Source organism: Thalia democratica, chromosome 2, assembly GCF_965202585.1.
Source record: "Thalia democratica chromosome 2, ktThaDemo2.hap1.1, whole genome shotgun sequence".
Classification (NCBI taxonomy): domain Eukaryota; kingdom Metazoa; phylum Chordata; class Thaliacea; order Salpida; family Salpidae; genus Thalia; species Thalia democratica.
This window is the reverse complement of record NC_139166.1, coordinates 82,134,789-82,154,749: the sequence shown is the minus strand read 5'-3', so window position 1 is coordinate 82,154,749 and position 19,961 is coordinate 82,134,789. Positions and strand designations below refer to the sequence as shown.

Here is a 19,961-nt window from a genome sequence, read left to right as displayed (position 1 = left end):
AGTAATAATAATTTTATTTGATAGAATAGAATAAACAAAAAGTTAAATGAATTTTGTAAAATTTAAAACTTTAATTTGTTTATAATCAGAATCTGAATTTTTTTTTGCTAGAAAATTGCTATGCTTTTAAACAGAATAAAACAAAAAACATTTTAGGTATATTATTTTATTTGGGTCATCTTTACTGCATTAATTTTATCAATATTTATTTAATTACACAAGACTTTTATTACTCATGTTAATCTTCCTAAATAATTTCTTCATTTCTTAACTAAGGATTTTGTAACCAAAAGTGGTTCCATACACTTATTTTATTGAGCCTTTCAAAGCGGTCTTTATGCAGCGCTTCATCCAAAAAGGACCTCAATTGCAACGACAAGTCGTCACAATAAACTTGTTTCTTTTTCATAATCTCCATGGGATTTCTAAAAGCCTTGTTGCCTTGCACCATAATGTAAAGAACCAGATTTGCGTCCCAAAAGTCCAACTGTTCACCACTGTAGCGCTTAGTGTTGAAATACTCCGGTGGATAGTACAACATTGTTCCCTTGAAATCCTCAAAGTCAGCATTCTAAAAAGCATCAAGTTTTTAAATTTTGTAGAAGAAATTCATAAGGTGAATTTTTTTATCTGATGTAAAAAAAAAGTTTTATTTGTACTTAAAGCTGAAAACAAGAATGTTTTTTTCTTCTTTAAGATTTTTTTTAATCATTACAATACAATACTAAAATATAAGTAATGTAACTAACACAATACTTAGCTTTACATTATAGTTAATTAGTTATGTACTGCAATTTGTATATAACCTACCTGTTTATAAACTGCGCAGCCGAAATCAATGAGTTTTATATTTAAGTTTCGTGGATTAATCAGGATATTTTCCGGCTTGACATCGCGATGAACAACTCCGTTAGAGTGGATCACTTCCAAAGTATTCAGTAACTGTTATATTTTCAAATGTAACATTTTTATTCAAAATAAATATTTAATTTATTATAATTTGTAAAAGAACAAACAGTTAATATAAATCTTTATAGTAAACATACATCTATACATCTATTTCTGAAAAAACATTTAAATAGTTTTAGTAACACATGTTAACAAAGAAAATACGTACATCAACGTAAATCTTTTTAGCATTTTTTTCCAACCAAGCTCCTTTTTCGTGGATAAATTGCTTCATAGTAATAAAGCCCTTCGGTTTTTCCATCACGATCAAAAAACACTTTTCATATTGAAACCACTCGAAAACCTTAACAACACCTTTAAAAATATAATGACAATTAGTTTAGATTAGTTAAAACCGTTTAAAAAATTGAAACTTGACTAACAAAAACCGGTGTATTACAACTATTAACTAACGAATGTCATTATTTTTTTTAAAATAGTCTGGTTATTAAAAGACTTAAAAAAACAAAACAAACCTGGATAATCTTTATTTCCCGTAGCCTTGTAATAATATACCAACTCCTCTGGTAGATTTTGTCCGCCACAAACACTTTCTTTGTAAGATCCCGCGTTTAAATATTTCACTGCTACTTCAAATCCAGTGGTACGATTTTTAGCTAAAGTAATTGTTATTCTAGACTTTGTTTTTGTTAAATCAAATATTTTGGTTTTGCTAAATATATATAGTTGTATAGCCATAGTTTTGGACCAAAGTCTAAAATAATCATTTATAAACTTATTTGTTTTAAAATGTTGGTAAATGTTATAGATAAAACCAATATAAGACTAACCTGTGTATACACTACCCTGGCCACCTTGGCCTAACTTAGGGCCCATTATATATTTATATTCAAACTTGTATCCGTATTTAGAAGAAATGAACTTATTGCTTTCATTCAACAGTTCATTAATTGTATTTGCTTGCCAACCTAGGTTTAATTTCCTCTCGTTAGTTTGAATGGTTTTGTTGTATTTCGGACCTCTTTTCAACATTTCAGCGAAAGTAGGTTTACAAGGTTTCTTTTGTTGGTTAGGACTCCCAAACAGACATGATGTTTTATCTTGCTTGTTGTAGTTGGTGGAAAATTTTTGTGCGTGCATTTTTTCATTTGTAATTGTTTTATTAAAAATAAATGCTGATAAATGGTTAATTTTACATAAAGAGCTTCATATTTTTATTTCTTCTGATTTAAGTAAAATAAAAACTTGTGTATATTTTAAAATAAAAATAAAAACAAAGAGCAATCTTTTAGTTAATTTTCAAGTAACTGTTCACTAAACTTATCAAAACTTTTCTATAAATCTATAGCGTTATTACTTTAAATCTAACAAAAACCTACACTTAGTTTGTTAAAAGATATATTTATTTAGCTTTAACATTTAGGCTTTCAATCATAGTTTTTTAGATATAACTAATTCAATAGAATAGTATCTGATTTAACTTAGTTTTAGATTAGTTCTGATTAAGTTTAGTAAGTACTTGTAATTAGTTGATTAACAAAAAGTACTTACTAAAACTAACTTTACATTAACTTATTGTATTAATTTTATAAAACATCATGCCAAGCCTGAGATCTTCTCATAGTTATGTTCTAAAAGTCTAAATTAGTTTAAACACTGAAAACTAAGCTTAAAAATGAAAGTATTATAAGAAAAGAAATTTAAGTAAATAGTTTATTTACTTACTAATAAAATAAAAATGCTTAAAAAATTATTATAAAGTTTATTATATATCAAGTTTAACCAGGATTTACAAAGCTTTTTTTTGAAATCAACTGAACTTAAAATTCACTACTTTAACTATAATTTTTTCGTTTGATTCAAAAGTAAATATATACCAGGAATTTTAGTTTAATTAAAAAGTAGCATTATGAACAAGTTTTCCAACTTATGTAAATAATTTTATTTAAAATAGATTAGTTCTCAAGAAATTTAATTTAACTAGGGACCCTTTTCAAGTTCCTTAAATTTACTACAACAAGTAAAATTACGATAATTGCGTGTTTATGCAGAAATGGTATATCTTTAAGGCGAAATACTCATACAATTCTTTATAAATTGAGGTAAAGTAAGATAAAAAGCAGTCTATATTTATAAGTCTATATTTATTATTCAAATTAAAAAAACTGAGTAAATAAATATTTTCTGACATGTTTAGTAATTTTCTAAAACTAAAAAGCTATATGAAACGATTCACAGGGAATTGTTATTAAATTAGAAAAAGAGCAATGAAAAAAAAATTAAGAAACATCTGGTGTGTTTTTAAAGTAATTATTTTAAATGTTACGTTTGTTTTAAGGTTAAAATTAATATCATTATTGATAATCAAGGCAAAAAATTCTTCATAATTTTAAGTTTTATTATGAATCAATTTAGCAGGAAAGAACAAGTTTTCAGATAAAAATTTAAGTCATTTGTCAAAATTAAAACAGTTAATTAAAATAAAGGCTTTACCTTTTATGATGACAAAGTATCAATTAGAAAACAATTCTTTCACTTTTCCTGACGATTAAAATAGAGTTTGTTAAACTTATTTCTCTGGCTACAAGAAAACTAGAAAATATTAAATTGGCATTATTAAACTTCTATAGAAATAAATAATTTTCATTTTGTCATTATTTCTATCACAGTTTAACTTAAATTACTTTTAAAACTAAATACATAAATTTTAAAAATAAAGTTGTTTCAAGTACGTAAGTAAATAAATACCATTTTGCATAACTCATTATTTTAGATATAAATAATAAATGTAGTCTGAGAAATGAACAAAAAAATTATTTCTATAATTGTTTAAAATTCTTGAGTAACTATAAAGTAAAATTCAAATATAAAAATGGTGTCTAAGCTATGTATTCTAAAATATTTATGATTTGATAACAATAGAAAAAATGTTCTTATCAAGTCGTTCATGTTATAGTAAAACAATAAGTTTAATGATTAATTTATAAAATTTATATAGCTACTTTACAGTGGCTTGAATTTTCAGGAATGCTTAATTTTTAAGAAAATTATTTACCTTCCAAAAAACAATTCAAACAAAAAATTATACAAACTTAAACAAAAAAATATTGCCATTTATACTAGACTAACTTTATAGGAGTAATTAAGTTTTTGATAAGTTTATAATATCAAAGTACAATATTTTAATTAAAATTATAAAAGCTTAAAAAGTTTAACTAGTGTTAACTTACAGAAAAAATTAAATATTAAATTTTTTAAGCTTTTAAAATTAAAAAACAGTGAAAAATTATAAAAAATATAAATTTTACTTTAATGAGATAAGCAATGTAAAAAAAAACTAAAATTAACAATTAGTGAAACTATAATATTTTAAACAGAATTATTACACAAAATACAAAACATATAAGGTAGTAAATATTAATACTTAAAAATATAAAATACATGTATTAGTTGTTAAATGAGTTAAAAATTAAAACTAAAGTTAATGAGTTTTTCAATGACAAATAACAAAAGATTTTTCAAAACATAACTACTTACTTAAAATTAATTTTGTATGGTAATTGTGTTACAGTTGTTTATTTTGTATAATTAAGAAAAACAGTACTTATCATATTCATTTTTTCAAGAATTAAAAAATTAACTTATAGTATGTAGCAACTATCATTTTATTTTTCTGTAGTAAACAGAGGAAAAAAAGAAACAATTAGATAATGATTTGTGCACCAACATTGTAAAAACCCATATTTGTAATTCCTTCAGGGCTATTTTAATTTAAAAACACTAAAACTCCTGAAAAAATAATTGTATCTAGTGTGCAAAACTAATTGTGATCATTAAAAAAACCCTTAAAATACCTCATATTTTATTTTAGTTATACTTTTATAACTTAAATTAAAAACTTAAATTTAAAATAACATATATTTTTTATACTACTCTAACTTAAAAACAAATCAGCAAATATCGATTAAAATGTTTTTACCAAAGTTCTTTTTGGTTAAAGTATGTTTACAATAAGTTATTTTAGTTTGTGGTATGAGTCACTTACAAAAACTACTCGCTAAAAATATAATAGTCTAAAATAAACAAACGCTCATTATGTATTCAGCGTTCTGTTTTCCAAGCAACAATCTTGTCAATGTTCTGGCAATCTTGTCTTGTTAAGTTATAATAACTAAACTCTAAATAACTGCTATTCTGAACTTACTTTTCTGTACTTTTAAAATGTAATGCAAATATGGACTCTTAAGATGTTGGTTTAGCTTTGTTTATTCTTAATCAAAAATTCAGCTGAAATTACCTTGAAAACCCTTTTTTTTCACTCTAAACTTCATAATGTCAAGTGTAAGTTTCTTCTTATTGTAGCCACTATAACCCCCCTGTGACTTCTTTACTACTTACTATTTCTTTTTGGATCTTTCGCATACTATGGTCTCCTAAATTTCCAAATTATTTTACTTTTGAAACCTCTGAAATAGTATTAACCTAAACCTTTACCTGTAAAATTTTTTCCATAAGCTCATTCATGCGTATCCGTATAAAACTGCATGAATATGAAGTTGTCCTAGAAATTAGTCCTACTAATTTAACTCATTCTACAAAAACTGTATAAATTTAAAGCACTTATCATTTAAACTTTTTTATTATGGTAAGTAGAATACTAGCTGTGGACTGGGTGTGGAAAATGATTTATATATGCTCAAAACTAAATATTATCCGTAAAAATATCACTGTTGTTGTTTTTGTAGTTGAATGTTTTTTACATTCAATTAAGCGTGTCAATTTAAATTGAAACAGAAAAAACTTTTTTTTTCAATTTTAAAGAATAGTTTTTTTGTGTGTTATTTACGGAAGAACTGCGCTGTTTACAGTTATATCGTTAGTTTATATGATCCACAAAAAAAAGTTTTTAAAAGTTATATATATACTTTAAAAAGTTAATTAATTTAAATTATGGTCGCATCATCAAGTATAATCGAAGCTTTAGTTTTAAAATGCTTAGTTCAGAGTTTCCAAAGCGCTGATAATGAAATTCTACAAGTTCCTCTTTTGTTCTTTATTCATAAGCAAAATTTTATTTATTCATTTTTTTTTCACTAAAAGTATAGTATTTAGCTTGATTTTGCATTTTATTGCAATGACCTTACATGCTGCTTAATTAGTAAATAATAAAATGTATTCTTTTGAAGACTTTTCTATCTTTGAAATTGGTATTAAAATTCTTTTCAACTCCAACAACACATAAAATATTAAAATAAATAATTTTCTTTTAACGTTTAAAATAGAAAAATAAACATATTAGACGTTTTTACTGTTTTTAAATGCCTTCATTTTTATTTAAAATTTATACCCTGTAAAAAATTCATTATCAGTTTTTTTAAAATTTTGCTTTCAAAGAAACTTTATTTTCTACTCTAGTCATTTTTTTCTTTTATTCTACAAACTATGTATATAACTACAATCTAAGTTTTTTAGTGTTATTGTTCATTTTAAAAGTTTTTTTTTACTGTGATGAAGTTAAAAAGTATTTAAAGTGTTTTATATAATTTATGTCGATAAAACACTTTTATTTAGATTAGCATAAAACTGGTATACAATAAGCTAATATGTACACTGTACATAGATTTGACTGGATACCTGGTAATAAAAATATATACTCTTTTGAAAATTAATTTGGGAAAAAGTATAAAAAAAAAAAAATATTTTGTGCAAAAATCATAGAAAAACCTACTGTTTTAGTATTTAAAAGATGAAATTGACACTACAAAGGATACAATTAAAATACAAAAAAAATTAAAACAATAAAAATGAACAAGAACCAAAAAATATTTTTTTAGTTAAGGTTGGCATTTTTTTACAAATATACGGCTAGGTATACTTTAAAAGGATTTTAGGGTTTGCCGCGTTTGTGAAAAATAAAAACTAACAATATTTATTGTTCAGCTTACAATGAAATAACCATTACAGAGATATAAAAACTGAGCATAAACATAAACATTACTTGAACTAAGAATTAGTTTTTTAAGTTTAAAAGAAAATAATTTAGTGCTGATAGTTGTTTGCAAAATATTTTCTGCTTTGTGAACTGGACACAGACTGTTGTTTGCTTAAAATTTAACTGAGACGTTTTAATTTGTTTAAAAAAGAATAAAATATGTTTTTAATCCATAAAAGATAGAAATAGCTTCTTTTAAATGTTTGCTTAATTTTATTTTTACATAGTAGCAACTAAAAAATCTTATGTTATTTCAGAAGTTAAGAGACCTTTAAAACTATTTTATTTTTACAGAACGGAATTATTAGAAAATAATGTCTCTAAAGTATTACAGCAACTTAAGATGAACAAACTGACTCATTCAAGTATAAACAACTGGTTTCTATTTTTAATTTTCTTTGGAAAAGAATATATTTTATAATTTTTTTAGTTTCAGTAATTTAGTTTAAGTTTTTTAATTTCATTAACTAAACTTAAATGTAGGCAGTCGAAGTAAAAAACATAAAAAAAAAAACATGTTGAGTTGATATCAAAATTTAATCATTTTAAACGTCAAACTGCTTCTATAAAGGAATGAGTTTAGTATAACATCCTTTTTGTTTTAACTACTTGTAAACACTATTTATTTATTTATCAATTAATTAAATAAGTTTATAACACATTTAGTTTTAAAGTAATCTTGTTTTAACTTTTACTTCTAGTCAAAAAATATTTAAAAGGAAAACTAAAAGTGTGCTGCGAATGATTACTATATTTGACAATCTTTAAATTTATTTTTATTTTTATAGTTATCTTATCTTTTAATACACGTAGAAGAGACTATAAAAAACAGGAAACTAACTTTTTATCTTACTTGTGATATCATAACAAAAATTTTAAACCAATTTATTTTTTTAAGTTATATACAACTTTTTTTATTTATCTAAAAACTGAGACAAGTAACTAGTCTTTATATTATTTGAGTATTAAACCAAATTTTTTAATTTCTTAACTTATACTTTTCATATATTTGTTGTGTTTTTAACTGCATAAACAGTTTTGTAATAGTTATTTATGTTAAAAAGTGTTGAATTTTAATAGAACAACTTTTATATCGTTAAAAGATTTTTTTATTTAGCTAATTGATATAGCTTAGACAACACTTAAAATTAATTGACTTTGTACAAATATATTTAGCGAACAAGCAAAAATTTTTGTTACAAACATGTGTTATTTAATTTAAATAATTTTTTAGTAAAGTAGTTTTATTCTATAATTAGTTTTTAGTAGTATGGAGATTTTAATTATTAATTAAACAAGTTTTTAGTAGTATGTCGATTTCAAATATTAAATTAACAAGTTTTTAACAGTTTTAGCTTCATAGAACTCTTTTAAAACTTTTACTTCTCGTTAATAAAATAATTAAAAGGAAAATTAAAACTGTGCTGCGAAATATTATTATATTTCAATAAGTAAAAACTAGTTTTTGTTGTTATCTTATCTTTTAATACGCGTAGCATAGACTCTAAAAACGAGAAAATAACGTTTTATCTTACTTGTGATGTGATAACATAAATTCTAAAACTAATTTATCTTTTTCGATGGTAAACAACTTAATCAGTATATTTAAAAATTGATATAAGTAACTAGCTTCAAAAAAGTATATCTTTATAATATTAAATCTAATTAATTATATACTATAATTATATATATATAATGAAACTAATTTATCTTTTTCGATGGTAAACAACTTAATCAGTATATTTAAAAATTGATATAAGTAACTAGCTTCAAAAAAGTATATCTTTATAATATTAAATCTAATTAATTATATACTATAATTATATATGTAATGAAACTAATTTATCTTTTTCGATGGTAAACAACTTAATCAGTATATTTAAAAATTGATATAAGTAACTAGCTTCAAAAAAGTTTATCTTTGTATTATTAAATCTAATTAATTATATACTTAACTTAAACTTTTCATATATTTGTTATGTTAATTACTTATGCTTTTTTCTTATTTATTTTAAAAAGAGTTTGATTGTATTGAAAAATTTTTCATATTACAAAAATGTGTTTTTTTTTTAGTTTATTGCTATAGCTCAGACAAAACTTAAAATTAACTGACTTTGTTACAAACTTATTTCACGAACAAGCAAAAATGTTTGTTACAAAAATGTGTTATTTAATTTAAGTTATTTTGTAGTAAATGAAACTCAACCTATTTTTAGTTTTTTTAGTATGGCGATTAAAAATATTATTTAAACTTAACAATATTAACAGTATATGGAAATAAAATACAAAAGCATTTATACCATAAAACAACGTAATTTAAGAGTAAAAGCAACAATTACATAATGAATTATATTATTGTTTACATGATCATTTCGTTATTAATTGCTTCAGCATTTGCATTAGAGTGCGATCCAAGATTTTCAGATAGTGAAGATTTCTTCGAAATTAAAGAATTCAAAAACTTTTATAAGTTTACGACTACAACTCCTGGTTTGTTTTAATTAAACTACAAAAACATTATACAACTATTAAAAATTATGTTAAGGTGTATAAACTGTTTTTGTAGATTTTTAAAATAAAACTGGTAATATCAACTAAATAAGTTTAATAATACTACGTAAGTGTCGCTTATACATGCTTTGTTTTCAATAAGTTTATATAAATAGATTAAGTTCTTATAAGAAGTTTTAATTAAACTAATATATTTGTTTAAATATTACATACAAGAACTTTATACAGCTAATACTGAATTTTAGTAGAAACTATTACCAAAAAAATTCAATGGTTGTTAAATACTTTCATTGCTTTTTAAGTCTTAATTTAATTAGTAGTGTTCTTAAAAATTAAACTTAAAATGTAAACTATTTATTTATATTAGTTTTTGTATTTTTATAATTACAAAAAAATCTAATAATTTTTTTATTAATCCTATCCGTACAAAAAGTAAAACAGTATTAAAAGTCAAAATCAATAAGTCTTTTTATTCGGAATATAAAAAATAGTTTAGTCTTATATTACCAGATCTTGTAACCAGATCTACTTATGTACATCATGTAAAACAAACATACGATGTACAAAACCATATAAAAGAGATATCCTACAGAGATTCATCTGTTAAACCGTACAAATTAAAAGGCTCTATAAACTACAAAGAAAATCGTCGGTACGATTTCAATTGTGAGTCGAACCAAACTTTAAAACTAAGTTATAGTATGAAGTTTATTAAAAAATATTACTTTTATTCTACATTAAAAATTGATTCAGTTTTAAAAGATAAAAGAAATTATTTTTGTATTGTTTACAAAACTTTGTTTAAATATTTATATTTATAAGTCATTCAATTTTGTATATAAGGATAAAATACTAGTAGTACTAATAAGTGATTCTTATATTAAAAAATCTCTCTTTAAGTAAAATAAGGAGTTGATTTTAATTTTTTTTAGTATTTTGATAAAGTTTGCTTGTAATAAAATTTAGTAGGTAAAATTATTGTATATTTTTGTTTTGTTATTAAAAACTTACAATTATTTTTTTTCAAAGACCAAAGCAAAACTGAAAAGTGCAAAATTGACTATATAACGTATCAACAATTTTCCATCATAATTTTTCTATATACAATTTGGATAGCACGAAAGGATTTTTTCTAAATAGGAAATACCCTGCTATAGTTTTAAGAGTGAGCATTCTCTTTTATTTTTACTTTATTTCAATATTTTAATAGTTCAAATCGTATAATATGTAATAAAAACTTTTAAGTTTTTTTTTTTACAATTTATTTTAGTTATTGTTATTTTAATATTTTAAATGTGTTTATTTAATACGTATAAAATTTCTGTATTATAAAATATTTGAAACTGAAAAAAAGTCCTAACTCAAAAATAAATAAAACGTATGAAAATGAGCACTACTCTATGTGTTTTCTTTCCGATGAAAAACACGTTAAATATAAAGTTGAAGTTGAAAAAATGAGCATTTCCAGTTCTCACATCTTAAATATTGTCATCCAATTAACTGTAAGTTTACATTAGTAGTTAAGAATTTTTTTTTTTATATACGAAAAACTTCTAAAGTTATTTTTTTTAAAGTTAAAAATAGTAAAATAAATATTTTTTTTTTACTTATAAAGTATCTGAAATGTGTCAACGGTAAAACATGGCATTAACGTAAATTATGTTATATAATCATACTTATTGTAAAATTTTTTAAATTTTTTGTTATATGCGTTATAGTGCTAAAAGTAAGGCAATGATAAGTATTAAAAACTATTCTTTGAATTCTAAGTTTCTTATCAAATAAAAACATTTTGTTTAAATGATTTAAACGTATCAATTTTTTTTTTTAATATTAAGGTTTAATGTTTTAAAGCAATACGGATTTCGTTAGCCATAAATTGACAAATATGTTTGGTATATTAAAAGTAACTAGTTTACTGTTCGACAGGTAACGTTTGAAAATGGAGGAGATAGATTTTTAAGCTACCTACTATACGACTTCTCAACTTACAAGGAAAACGATATAGGAGAACCTTACAAAGTTTTGTGTGAAGGTAAAATACTTAGTATTTCAAATTTAAAAGTAATTTCGCTAGAAAACGGTTGATGAATTTAAAACAAAATTGTTTTGATGTAGTATAATTAATACATATTAGCTGGATTGTACGTAAACATATAAACAAGTATCCACAAATACTTTTATTATAAAACATAATATAGAAAGCTGTCCTAAATAACTTTTCTTTTTATACGACTTAAAAATTGTAATAACCATGTCAATTTTTGCTTAGAAACAAAAAAAAAAACAGTTTACCAAAATTTGTAGGCAGAAGAGAAAGTGATTATCCGAATATAAGACTGCCACACCAAAACAGTGATAAGCTACATTTATTAGCAAGCGAAATTTTTAACGGAAGAGAATTAAGACCGTCACTGTCTATTGACTATTACTTTGATAGCAGTACACAATTGTTTCGCTTAGATGTTGATTCGGACACTGTATAGTAAGTGATAAACTTTTATGATAACCATAAGTTTTACATATTAATAGCCTCATAATAGTTTTGTACTTAATACTAATCTTTATGATATTTTTTATAAATAAAAGATAAGATAAAATCAAAGAGGTAAAGTAACCATTACTTTTTGTATTTTGTGAATTTAACTAAAATTAAAACAATAAACTAAAATTAACAATTAAAAACAAAGTATTTTACAGTGTATACGACCCCGTTAGCCAGATTTATTACAAATATTCAAAAAATAAATGTAGTGTTTTAGAAGAAAATCAAATGTTTTATGAAGAGATTTTTACAAAAACCGATACTTTTGTTAGTTTTTTTTTAAATATACTAAAAGTGAGAAAGTCATTTAGTTTACAACTAACATATTGATCTCAGTTGTATATCAGTTTAACTATTAAATGCTATATATTATTATATTTAGTGATAACATTTGAAACTAACTTGAATTAAAGTTATTTGATCATGTAAGTTTAAATAAATGTTTTACTAAAATAAGAATAGATTTATAATTTTATAAAATTTTGTAAATTTTATATTTTTTTAATATAATATTTGTACATAATTAAGTTAACACTCTTTTTTTTTTTGCTTACTGCGGTATTTAATGTTATATATATAAATAACATGGTTGTGCGTTTTTGTCAGTTTTCACCCCACGGGTTGGTGGGAATACTTTTATTTAGAAATTACGAGTACGCAAACTCCCATAAAGAACATACACATAACAGTATCGTGGAACACTATTATATTGAGAAACAAGGAAGTAAACAGGTAAGCTGTTTTATAAATTGTTAAATAACAAACTAAATATGTAAACTTTTAACTTTGTTTATTTAACTTTTAGGTGAAAAATGTTTACAAGATATACTATAACTATATTCATCTACCGACTTATTCTACAGCTTAGTTTAAGTTAGTAATTTTTCAGTATATAATAATTAGCGTACTTCACTTTAGATCAAAATGGCCCTTCTCTTTTATTTTCAATCACATAGATAATTTCTATTTCTAACTCCAACAAATTTAGTTTTTGGGTTTTTTATTTTTATTTTTGTCAACTTGTATCTTTTCTAAATACAAAAATATTTCGGCTAAAAACCAAGTTAGGTGTTTTAAAGCGTTTGTACATTAGATTAAGAGTCGGAAGATTTTACAAAACAAACTTACTAGTAAAATATTTTGGCGTACTTTCTACGTAAAAGTTAAAAGTTTTAAAGGTCGGCATATTCAAAAAATATTTACAATGTTTTGTGTAACTACTCATTACAATATAAGCATAATTTTAATAAAATGATCAAAAATTAGCATTACTGTTTGCATACACTAACTTAAAACAGAAGCAAATATAAATCCTAATGATTACAAAAATGCGTAGTCTTATTTATTTTGAACAAATTGTTGATTGAGATAAAAATACGTCGCGGCGAAAGTCTCTTATTTTGCGTAATTAGATTCGGCCGCAGAACGTAGGTTGTTATAGATTAATATAAGTCATTTAAATTTACTGCAAAAGACTAAAAATAAAGTTTAAGTTTTTATATTTTCGAATTTTTTTTTGATTAGTAGAGTAACGGTAAGTTTTATTTAGTTTGTGTTTCGTTTAAATTTAAGTACACAGTTTAATGACTTTAAACAAACTATTGGTTCTACATAAACCAAAATAAAAGGTTTTAAACAAAGTGAAAAAAGCACTACTTAAAATATTTTTTACTTGCATAAAAATAAGAGTTAGTTTTTGTTTCAATAGTTTGAAAATGTTATAGTAAAAACACAAAACCGGTGATTTAACAATAAATTAAGTAATCTAAAATAACTTAAGATATATTATTTCATTAACAAGTAAAATCTTTCAGCAGAAACGCTGGACAGAAAACATATTAACTGTGAAGCAAGATGTTAAAACTAAAGAAATCTTGCCAACAGAAATCGAACACAGAATGTATAACGACATTGACGTACGAAGAGAAAAAATGTTAAGCTTTGTTAAAAGTAATTTGTTTAACCTAAAAAAGATTTTATAAAACAATAAAAAAATTTCATATTCCTAAGTTACCTGTAGAAAGTAATAAGAAAGTATTATCTAACTTAAATTTTTTCATAAATGCTTTTTAATGTTATTTAGTTTATTTTCATACTTTAAATTCAGAAGTACAATTCTACATTAGTACTTATAGAAAATTTCGACTAAAACGTAAAAGATGAAGACTTTGACGTTTGAAAGTATTATACGAACGTTACACCAACGAACTTTACTGTTGAATTTGATAAAGTTTCATACGAACAACTAGAAATAGTAAAGAAACAATTTCCTTTGTTTAAATGTTAGTCAAGGGGAGATTGCTGTGAAAATTTTCTAGAAAACTTAAAAGTAACATTAATTAAAAATAAACTTTAACAAACCCATAGTTTTAGTTGAATTGTAATTTTTTCAAAATTACTAAATGTTTATAAAAGTTTTGTTAAAGTTCTAAAAAGTATAAACAAAGAACTTTGAAAAAGAACTATATTTAAACTTTAAGATACTTGGGATTAAATACTGACTTTACTTTTTACAAACTATTTCCTTGATAAAGTAGTCAGGAAAACAAACATTCTCCGTTTGCGAATTGTCAACTACATAAATTATCACACTAAATATGACAGCACTTTGTTTGTTACGTTTTCAGTATATCCGCTGCTTTCAACACTACAAAATATTTCATCAACAAGTAAGTTTGTATGAGTTTATCGCTTTTTTAACTAAAATTTTATTAAAGTTTTCAGTTAGCAAATTTCAAAATAACAAGTTGCATAAACGAACGTATTATCTGTTATTATACTGATAGTTAAATTTTCCATAATACTAAACAACATGTTTAGATAAAGTACATTTTTTTAACCACGTTATTTCTCTTGGAGGATTATTGATAATAATTTTGATAAAAACCGCTGAAAATTTCAATAAAATATTTTTATCGCAAAACTACGTCATAATCTTACTACTCACGCCAAATGCAACATTTTTATCAGTAGTACGTGATATGTTTTACAACCATTTCTTAACTAGTACAACAAAAAGTTTCATTCTTAATTTTGTTTGTTTGTTAAGTTAAAAGTCAAATAAATAAAGCTAGCCTTATAATTTTAATTTTATACTAGATCAATCTGAAGTACTTAACAATTTATCCGTAGCAAACTTTAATAAGATATTAAAGGAACTGATTCAAACAAGAAACTTTACCATTGGATACAGTACCAACAACAAAGTGGTATTTAACTTTTTGTTTTATAAATGATGTTTGAAAGTGAAAAAATGATTTTTAGATGTTTAAAAAAAAATGTTTTTTATCAGAAATGTAGAATTTTTTTTTTATTTCAATATATCCTAAGTATGCCAAAATATTTTTTTTTTATTTCGACATACTTAGTAAGTACTGAAATCGAAATTTTGTTTCTGCAAATAGTGAATATAGCAAAATTCATAAAAAAAGTTTTAGAGAATTAAAATACAACTTGTTATATGAATTTTTACAATTTGGTTTTATTTAGAATATCACCCTGAAGGCTGTCGTCTTACATGAAAACGATTTGAAGAACAGTTCAAAAAGCAACAAAAATATGACTTCATGGATACTTCTTATAACAACACTATTAGTAATTATTATTTTGTGTGTTGTTTTTAAATTTAGGCAAAAAATTCCTCTGTGTCAAAAAGTTGATATCGATCAAACTAGACTTTTGCTAACAAGTGATAGACGTTTTGATTAAGATACTTTTTCAAGCAATCTAAGCTTTTGAAACGTAATAAAAAACTGTTATAATTATTAAGTGTATTATTTTAAAGATTTTTGAACTACAAACATATTAAATTGAAAAAAAAGTTAGTTTAACTAATAACTTGAGAATTTTTTCATTACGAAAATTCATTTTAAGAGGTATATACAAACCGAATTTTATTTTTTGAAAACATTTTAATACAATAATAAAGAGTAACTTCAAAATATCTGATGTGAAATTGCAGTTAAATTTGCTTTGATCTAGTTTTTTATTCTTTTACTTTTATTTTTAATATTGCTTCATTTCAACGACGCCTGTAGCTTTTCAATTTTTACTAAATCATACACTGTTAAAAAAATCTTAAAACTACAACATTTTTGCTTTTGTTATGGTAACTACATACTTAATCACTACTTTACAGAAACTTCAAAATAGTTGCTAAACTTATTCTATTCGAAAAACGCAAATCAGAATAAGAACACAATTTCATTTATATAACTTAACCTTTATTTAACGTATAGTACAATAAGCTTTGTAACATCTAAGTAAACTTCTTGATTATTGTTACCAATATTGTATAAACTTTTTAAGTTTATAAATTAATCTCAATCATTCTCAATCAAAAGTAAACTTTATTTTAATAACTTTATGTATTTTCAAGCAAAGTAAATATCTCGATTGCTTTTCAAGATTAATATATTTAAAATAAACGATGAATATTGAGGCTATAAAACTAATCATTCAGTAACTATAGTTTATAAATGTTTATTGTGTAATAAACTGTTTTAATAACTATATTTTAAAAATTGTTTAAACAAACATCTGATTTGATTGTGCATTTAAAAAATATCAACAGCTTCAAAACTTTTCAAAACTAAACCCACTAAATAATTTTATAGCAATTTTAACTACTTATCAAACTATTTGAAATAACTCGTGTTAATTTTCGTATTAGTATTATACTTTATCCATAGCTAACTAGACAACAACTTACTTTAGCAGTACATAATCCCATTAAATAAACTAATTACTTTTTTTAATCTGAAATAATTACCAAATTTAAGCAACAGTACTCTTGAGTTTGTTAATGTTCAGTTGAATGATTTAAATAAAAGCTGTTCTACTAGTCGGTCTACATTTAAAATCTAGTTGTTTTCTCAATCCGGTTTTTAAATCCTCAGAATTATTTTATTGGAAATAGCAACGACTTTAGTTTTATTTTGACACATAAAACAAACTAAAATAATTAAGTATGTCTTAAAAAAAATACTGAAAAAAAAGGCTTCGAATGAGCAATAAGTGTAAAACTTTGTTTTAAATATCTTATCAGAATATTCCGGTTGAGTTTAAAAGGTAAAACTGAATAAAAACTGAAATTTATTTATAGAACTGAGTTGAGTTGTGTTTTGCAGAAAAAATTGATTTAACATAAGCTTAGTTTGCCTGTAAGGCTACTAAATGTTGTTTAATTTGATTTATAATACTTTCGTTTCTTCGATTGCTCAGCAGTTTATTTATTATATTACATACTAAAGCTAAACACTGACTTTCTGTAATCTAATTGAAGAAAAAAAAGCCATGAGGCTTTATGGCACAGAATATGTTATGAAGCAACAAACTATTTTTTTAATGTTTGTTTTCACTAACCACATTAATTAAATCTTCTTTAACTATAACTAACCTCTTATCGTCTTTTGGCTGATTTAATGCTCACAGTCGTACTTAATTGTTTTAAATTTTATTACACTTCCTAGCTAAAAAGCTACTTTACTTTAAGTTTACTTTATTGTTTCAACTGTTATTGTATTTGCTAGCTGAAGAGCTACTATCGTGTCAATGTGTATTTTTCGCACTTAAAGGTTAAAGTTATTGTCTTCACCATAAAGCAAACATTTTTTTGAATTTCCGCTGTACGTTAGTTTTTCTCTAAGTATCAGAAAAAATACCCTGTAAAGAACCTCATTTTGTCGTAGCAGCAATCATTTTTATTCTGTTTTTTATTTACTTTTGATTTGTGCTTTCGTACAACGGTTATTTTTCGGCAAAGGTTATACTCTTGCACCCAGACATTACATTAGCTATCTTGTAATTCAAAGAAAAACTCCCTAAACACTGTTTATCTACCCCCGAAACAAAGGGTCACATAATTATTATAAGTTTAATTTTTGTTTAGTTTGCATTTGCTTGCACATTAAACATTAATGACAGTTACAAAAGCCCAAATAAAATCTGCTTTTATACTTCATAGTTATTCTTGATAAAACAATTTTGTTTCATTTGTTTAAATTTCCAGACACTGAACTACTTTTAAACAACTTGGCTCTATCGAAAATAAACAAACTTGTTGATTAAGCGCAAAATTCGTGTTTTTTAATATTATTTTTTCAATCATTTCTTTTTTATTTTTGATGTTAAAGATTACAAAAAGGATAAATTTTCAGAAAACGATAGCTAAATTATGTTATGATTAGTTCTAATTCTACCAACCCAAAACATAGAAAAGAAATGTATTAATTTTTTGTAGAAGTAAGTTTGATACTTAAAAGTAAGAAACAATGTACAACTGTTAAAAAACTTAAGGTAATTTAATTTGTTTTGATGTAACATAAAAAATAAATACTTAAAAACAAAATTAATTATTTTAAAATTTCTGATGTATTTTATCAACTAAATTAATTTTTGAATTAAAAGGTAAATTATTTAATCGTAAAGCAAATGTACAGTTACATATTTAAAATTAAAATAATAGTTTTTCAAAGTCAACAAAAGTTTAACTTAATATGAACAAACAACTGTTTACATAAAACATACGTAAGTAAAATTCAATAACTATTTTTTTCAGTTATTCACAATAATAAAGATTTTTTTTATTGAAATCTTCCAAAAATAAATTGATAAAAAAAAACTACAATTTCAACAAATTTTCACAAATGTACAATTTCTAATAATCTTAAATCAAATAAAGCGATGACTCATCGATTAAAACTAAGCTTTTATTTTAAAAAGAATGCAGGAAATACTACCGTATATTGGAAAAAGAAAATGATGACTAATTTCGCACGAGCATGAATTCATATAAAAATAAACGACTTCTAATAAAAAAGTATAAGATCAATAAACTTAAATTTTAAAAACAATTTATTTAAATTATAATTTTAACAGTTTAATTTAGTTAAAAGGTAACTTACGACAAACCTAATAAAATAAAAAAGCGTTAAAGCTTTCGTAAGTATGAACTAATAGAATTTGAGAGTTTTGAGATGAAAAAAATTAATACTTACGTCTTTAGCTGGCAATTGGATAAAAATTAAAATAATTGAGAAATCAAATTAAAAATAAATAAACAACATTGCAGCAAACAAAACAACTTGTTTGCAGAAACATCGAACAAAAACAAGTGAAATCATTAACAAAAAACTTACCAATTGCCCGCAATACACAGCGCAAAACTGAAAACGACCACAAAAAGCCGGCGCCAAGCTGAATTGAAGCAGCGTTGAGAAATATTCAATGCAGATTATAAAGTTTGTATGAAGAAGCGGTTTTAACAAGCTTATTACTGGATTTTTATGAATGGGAATAATAAGGAGTAATTCCAAATGCGGTGTTTTGATTCATTTATTGTTTGTGTTACTTTTCGTGCTTTTTTGTTCATTGTTAGCTTTATTTAAACTTGTTTCTAAATGTTACATAAACATTAGCGTTTATTAAAATAATATTTTAATTTTAACAACAATAACAGTTATATATTTATATTTAGTTTTAATAGTAAAACAATTGATGCACTAAATTAAAGTTATAATAGTTTATAACTTTAACTTATTATTATTAATTTCATATATAGTTATTTTTAGTTTTACTATTTTTTTCACATTAACATTTTTATGTGAAAGTTAGATTAAGCTATGTTTGATGTTTTATCTAAATATTTAAAATAACTGTAATAAAATATTACGAAATTATGATTTTTTTAATAAAAATATTTTAGTTCGTACTTTGATCTAATAAAGTTTTTAACTTAAGTTAATCAGGATAAAGCTCATGAGATCTATCCTTTTGATAATAAAAAGCTCATTAATTTATTTTAAAAATATTTTAGTTATGTACTAGATTTTATTAGGTATAGCTTTTATTTTCTATTTATAAGTTTGATTTTAGCTTTTACTTTATTAAGTGTCACGAGCAAATTTATAAAAGTAAGCTTATAAATGTTCATTAATAATATTTTTTTATATATTTACTTTTGAGTTCTACATCACTATTTTTTTCTATATGACATTTTTATTT

At 23.4% G+C, this 19,961-nt stretch overlaps 1 protein-coding gene across 1 annotated transcript; it reads right to left on the bottom strand.

Annotated features, from left to right (window-relative positions):
* Positions 1–271: 271 nt before the first annotated feature.
* Positions 272–2,049, bottom strand: LOC145829035 (serine/threonine-protein kinase pim-1-like). Its single transcript, XM_082936775.1, has 5 exons — positions 1,740–2,049; positions 1,425–1,565; positions 1,118–1,263; positions 811–942; positions 272–571 (listed from the first exon to the last, which is right to left on the bottom strand). The coding sequence occupies exons 1-5, from the start codon at positions 2,047–2,049 to the stop codon at positions 272–274; spliced, it is 1,029 nt and encodes a 342-aa protein (XP_082792901.1).
* Positions 2,050–19,961: the final 17,912 nt, after the last annotated feature.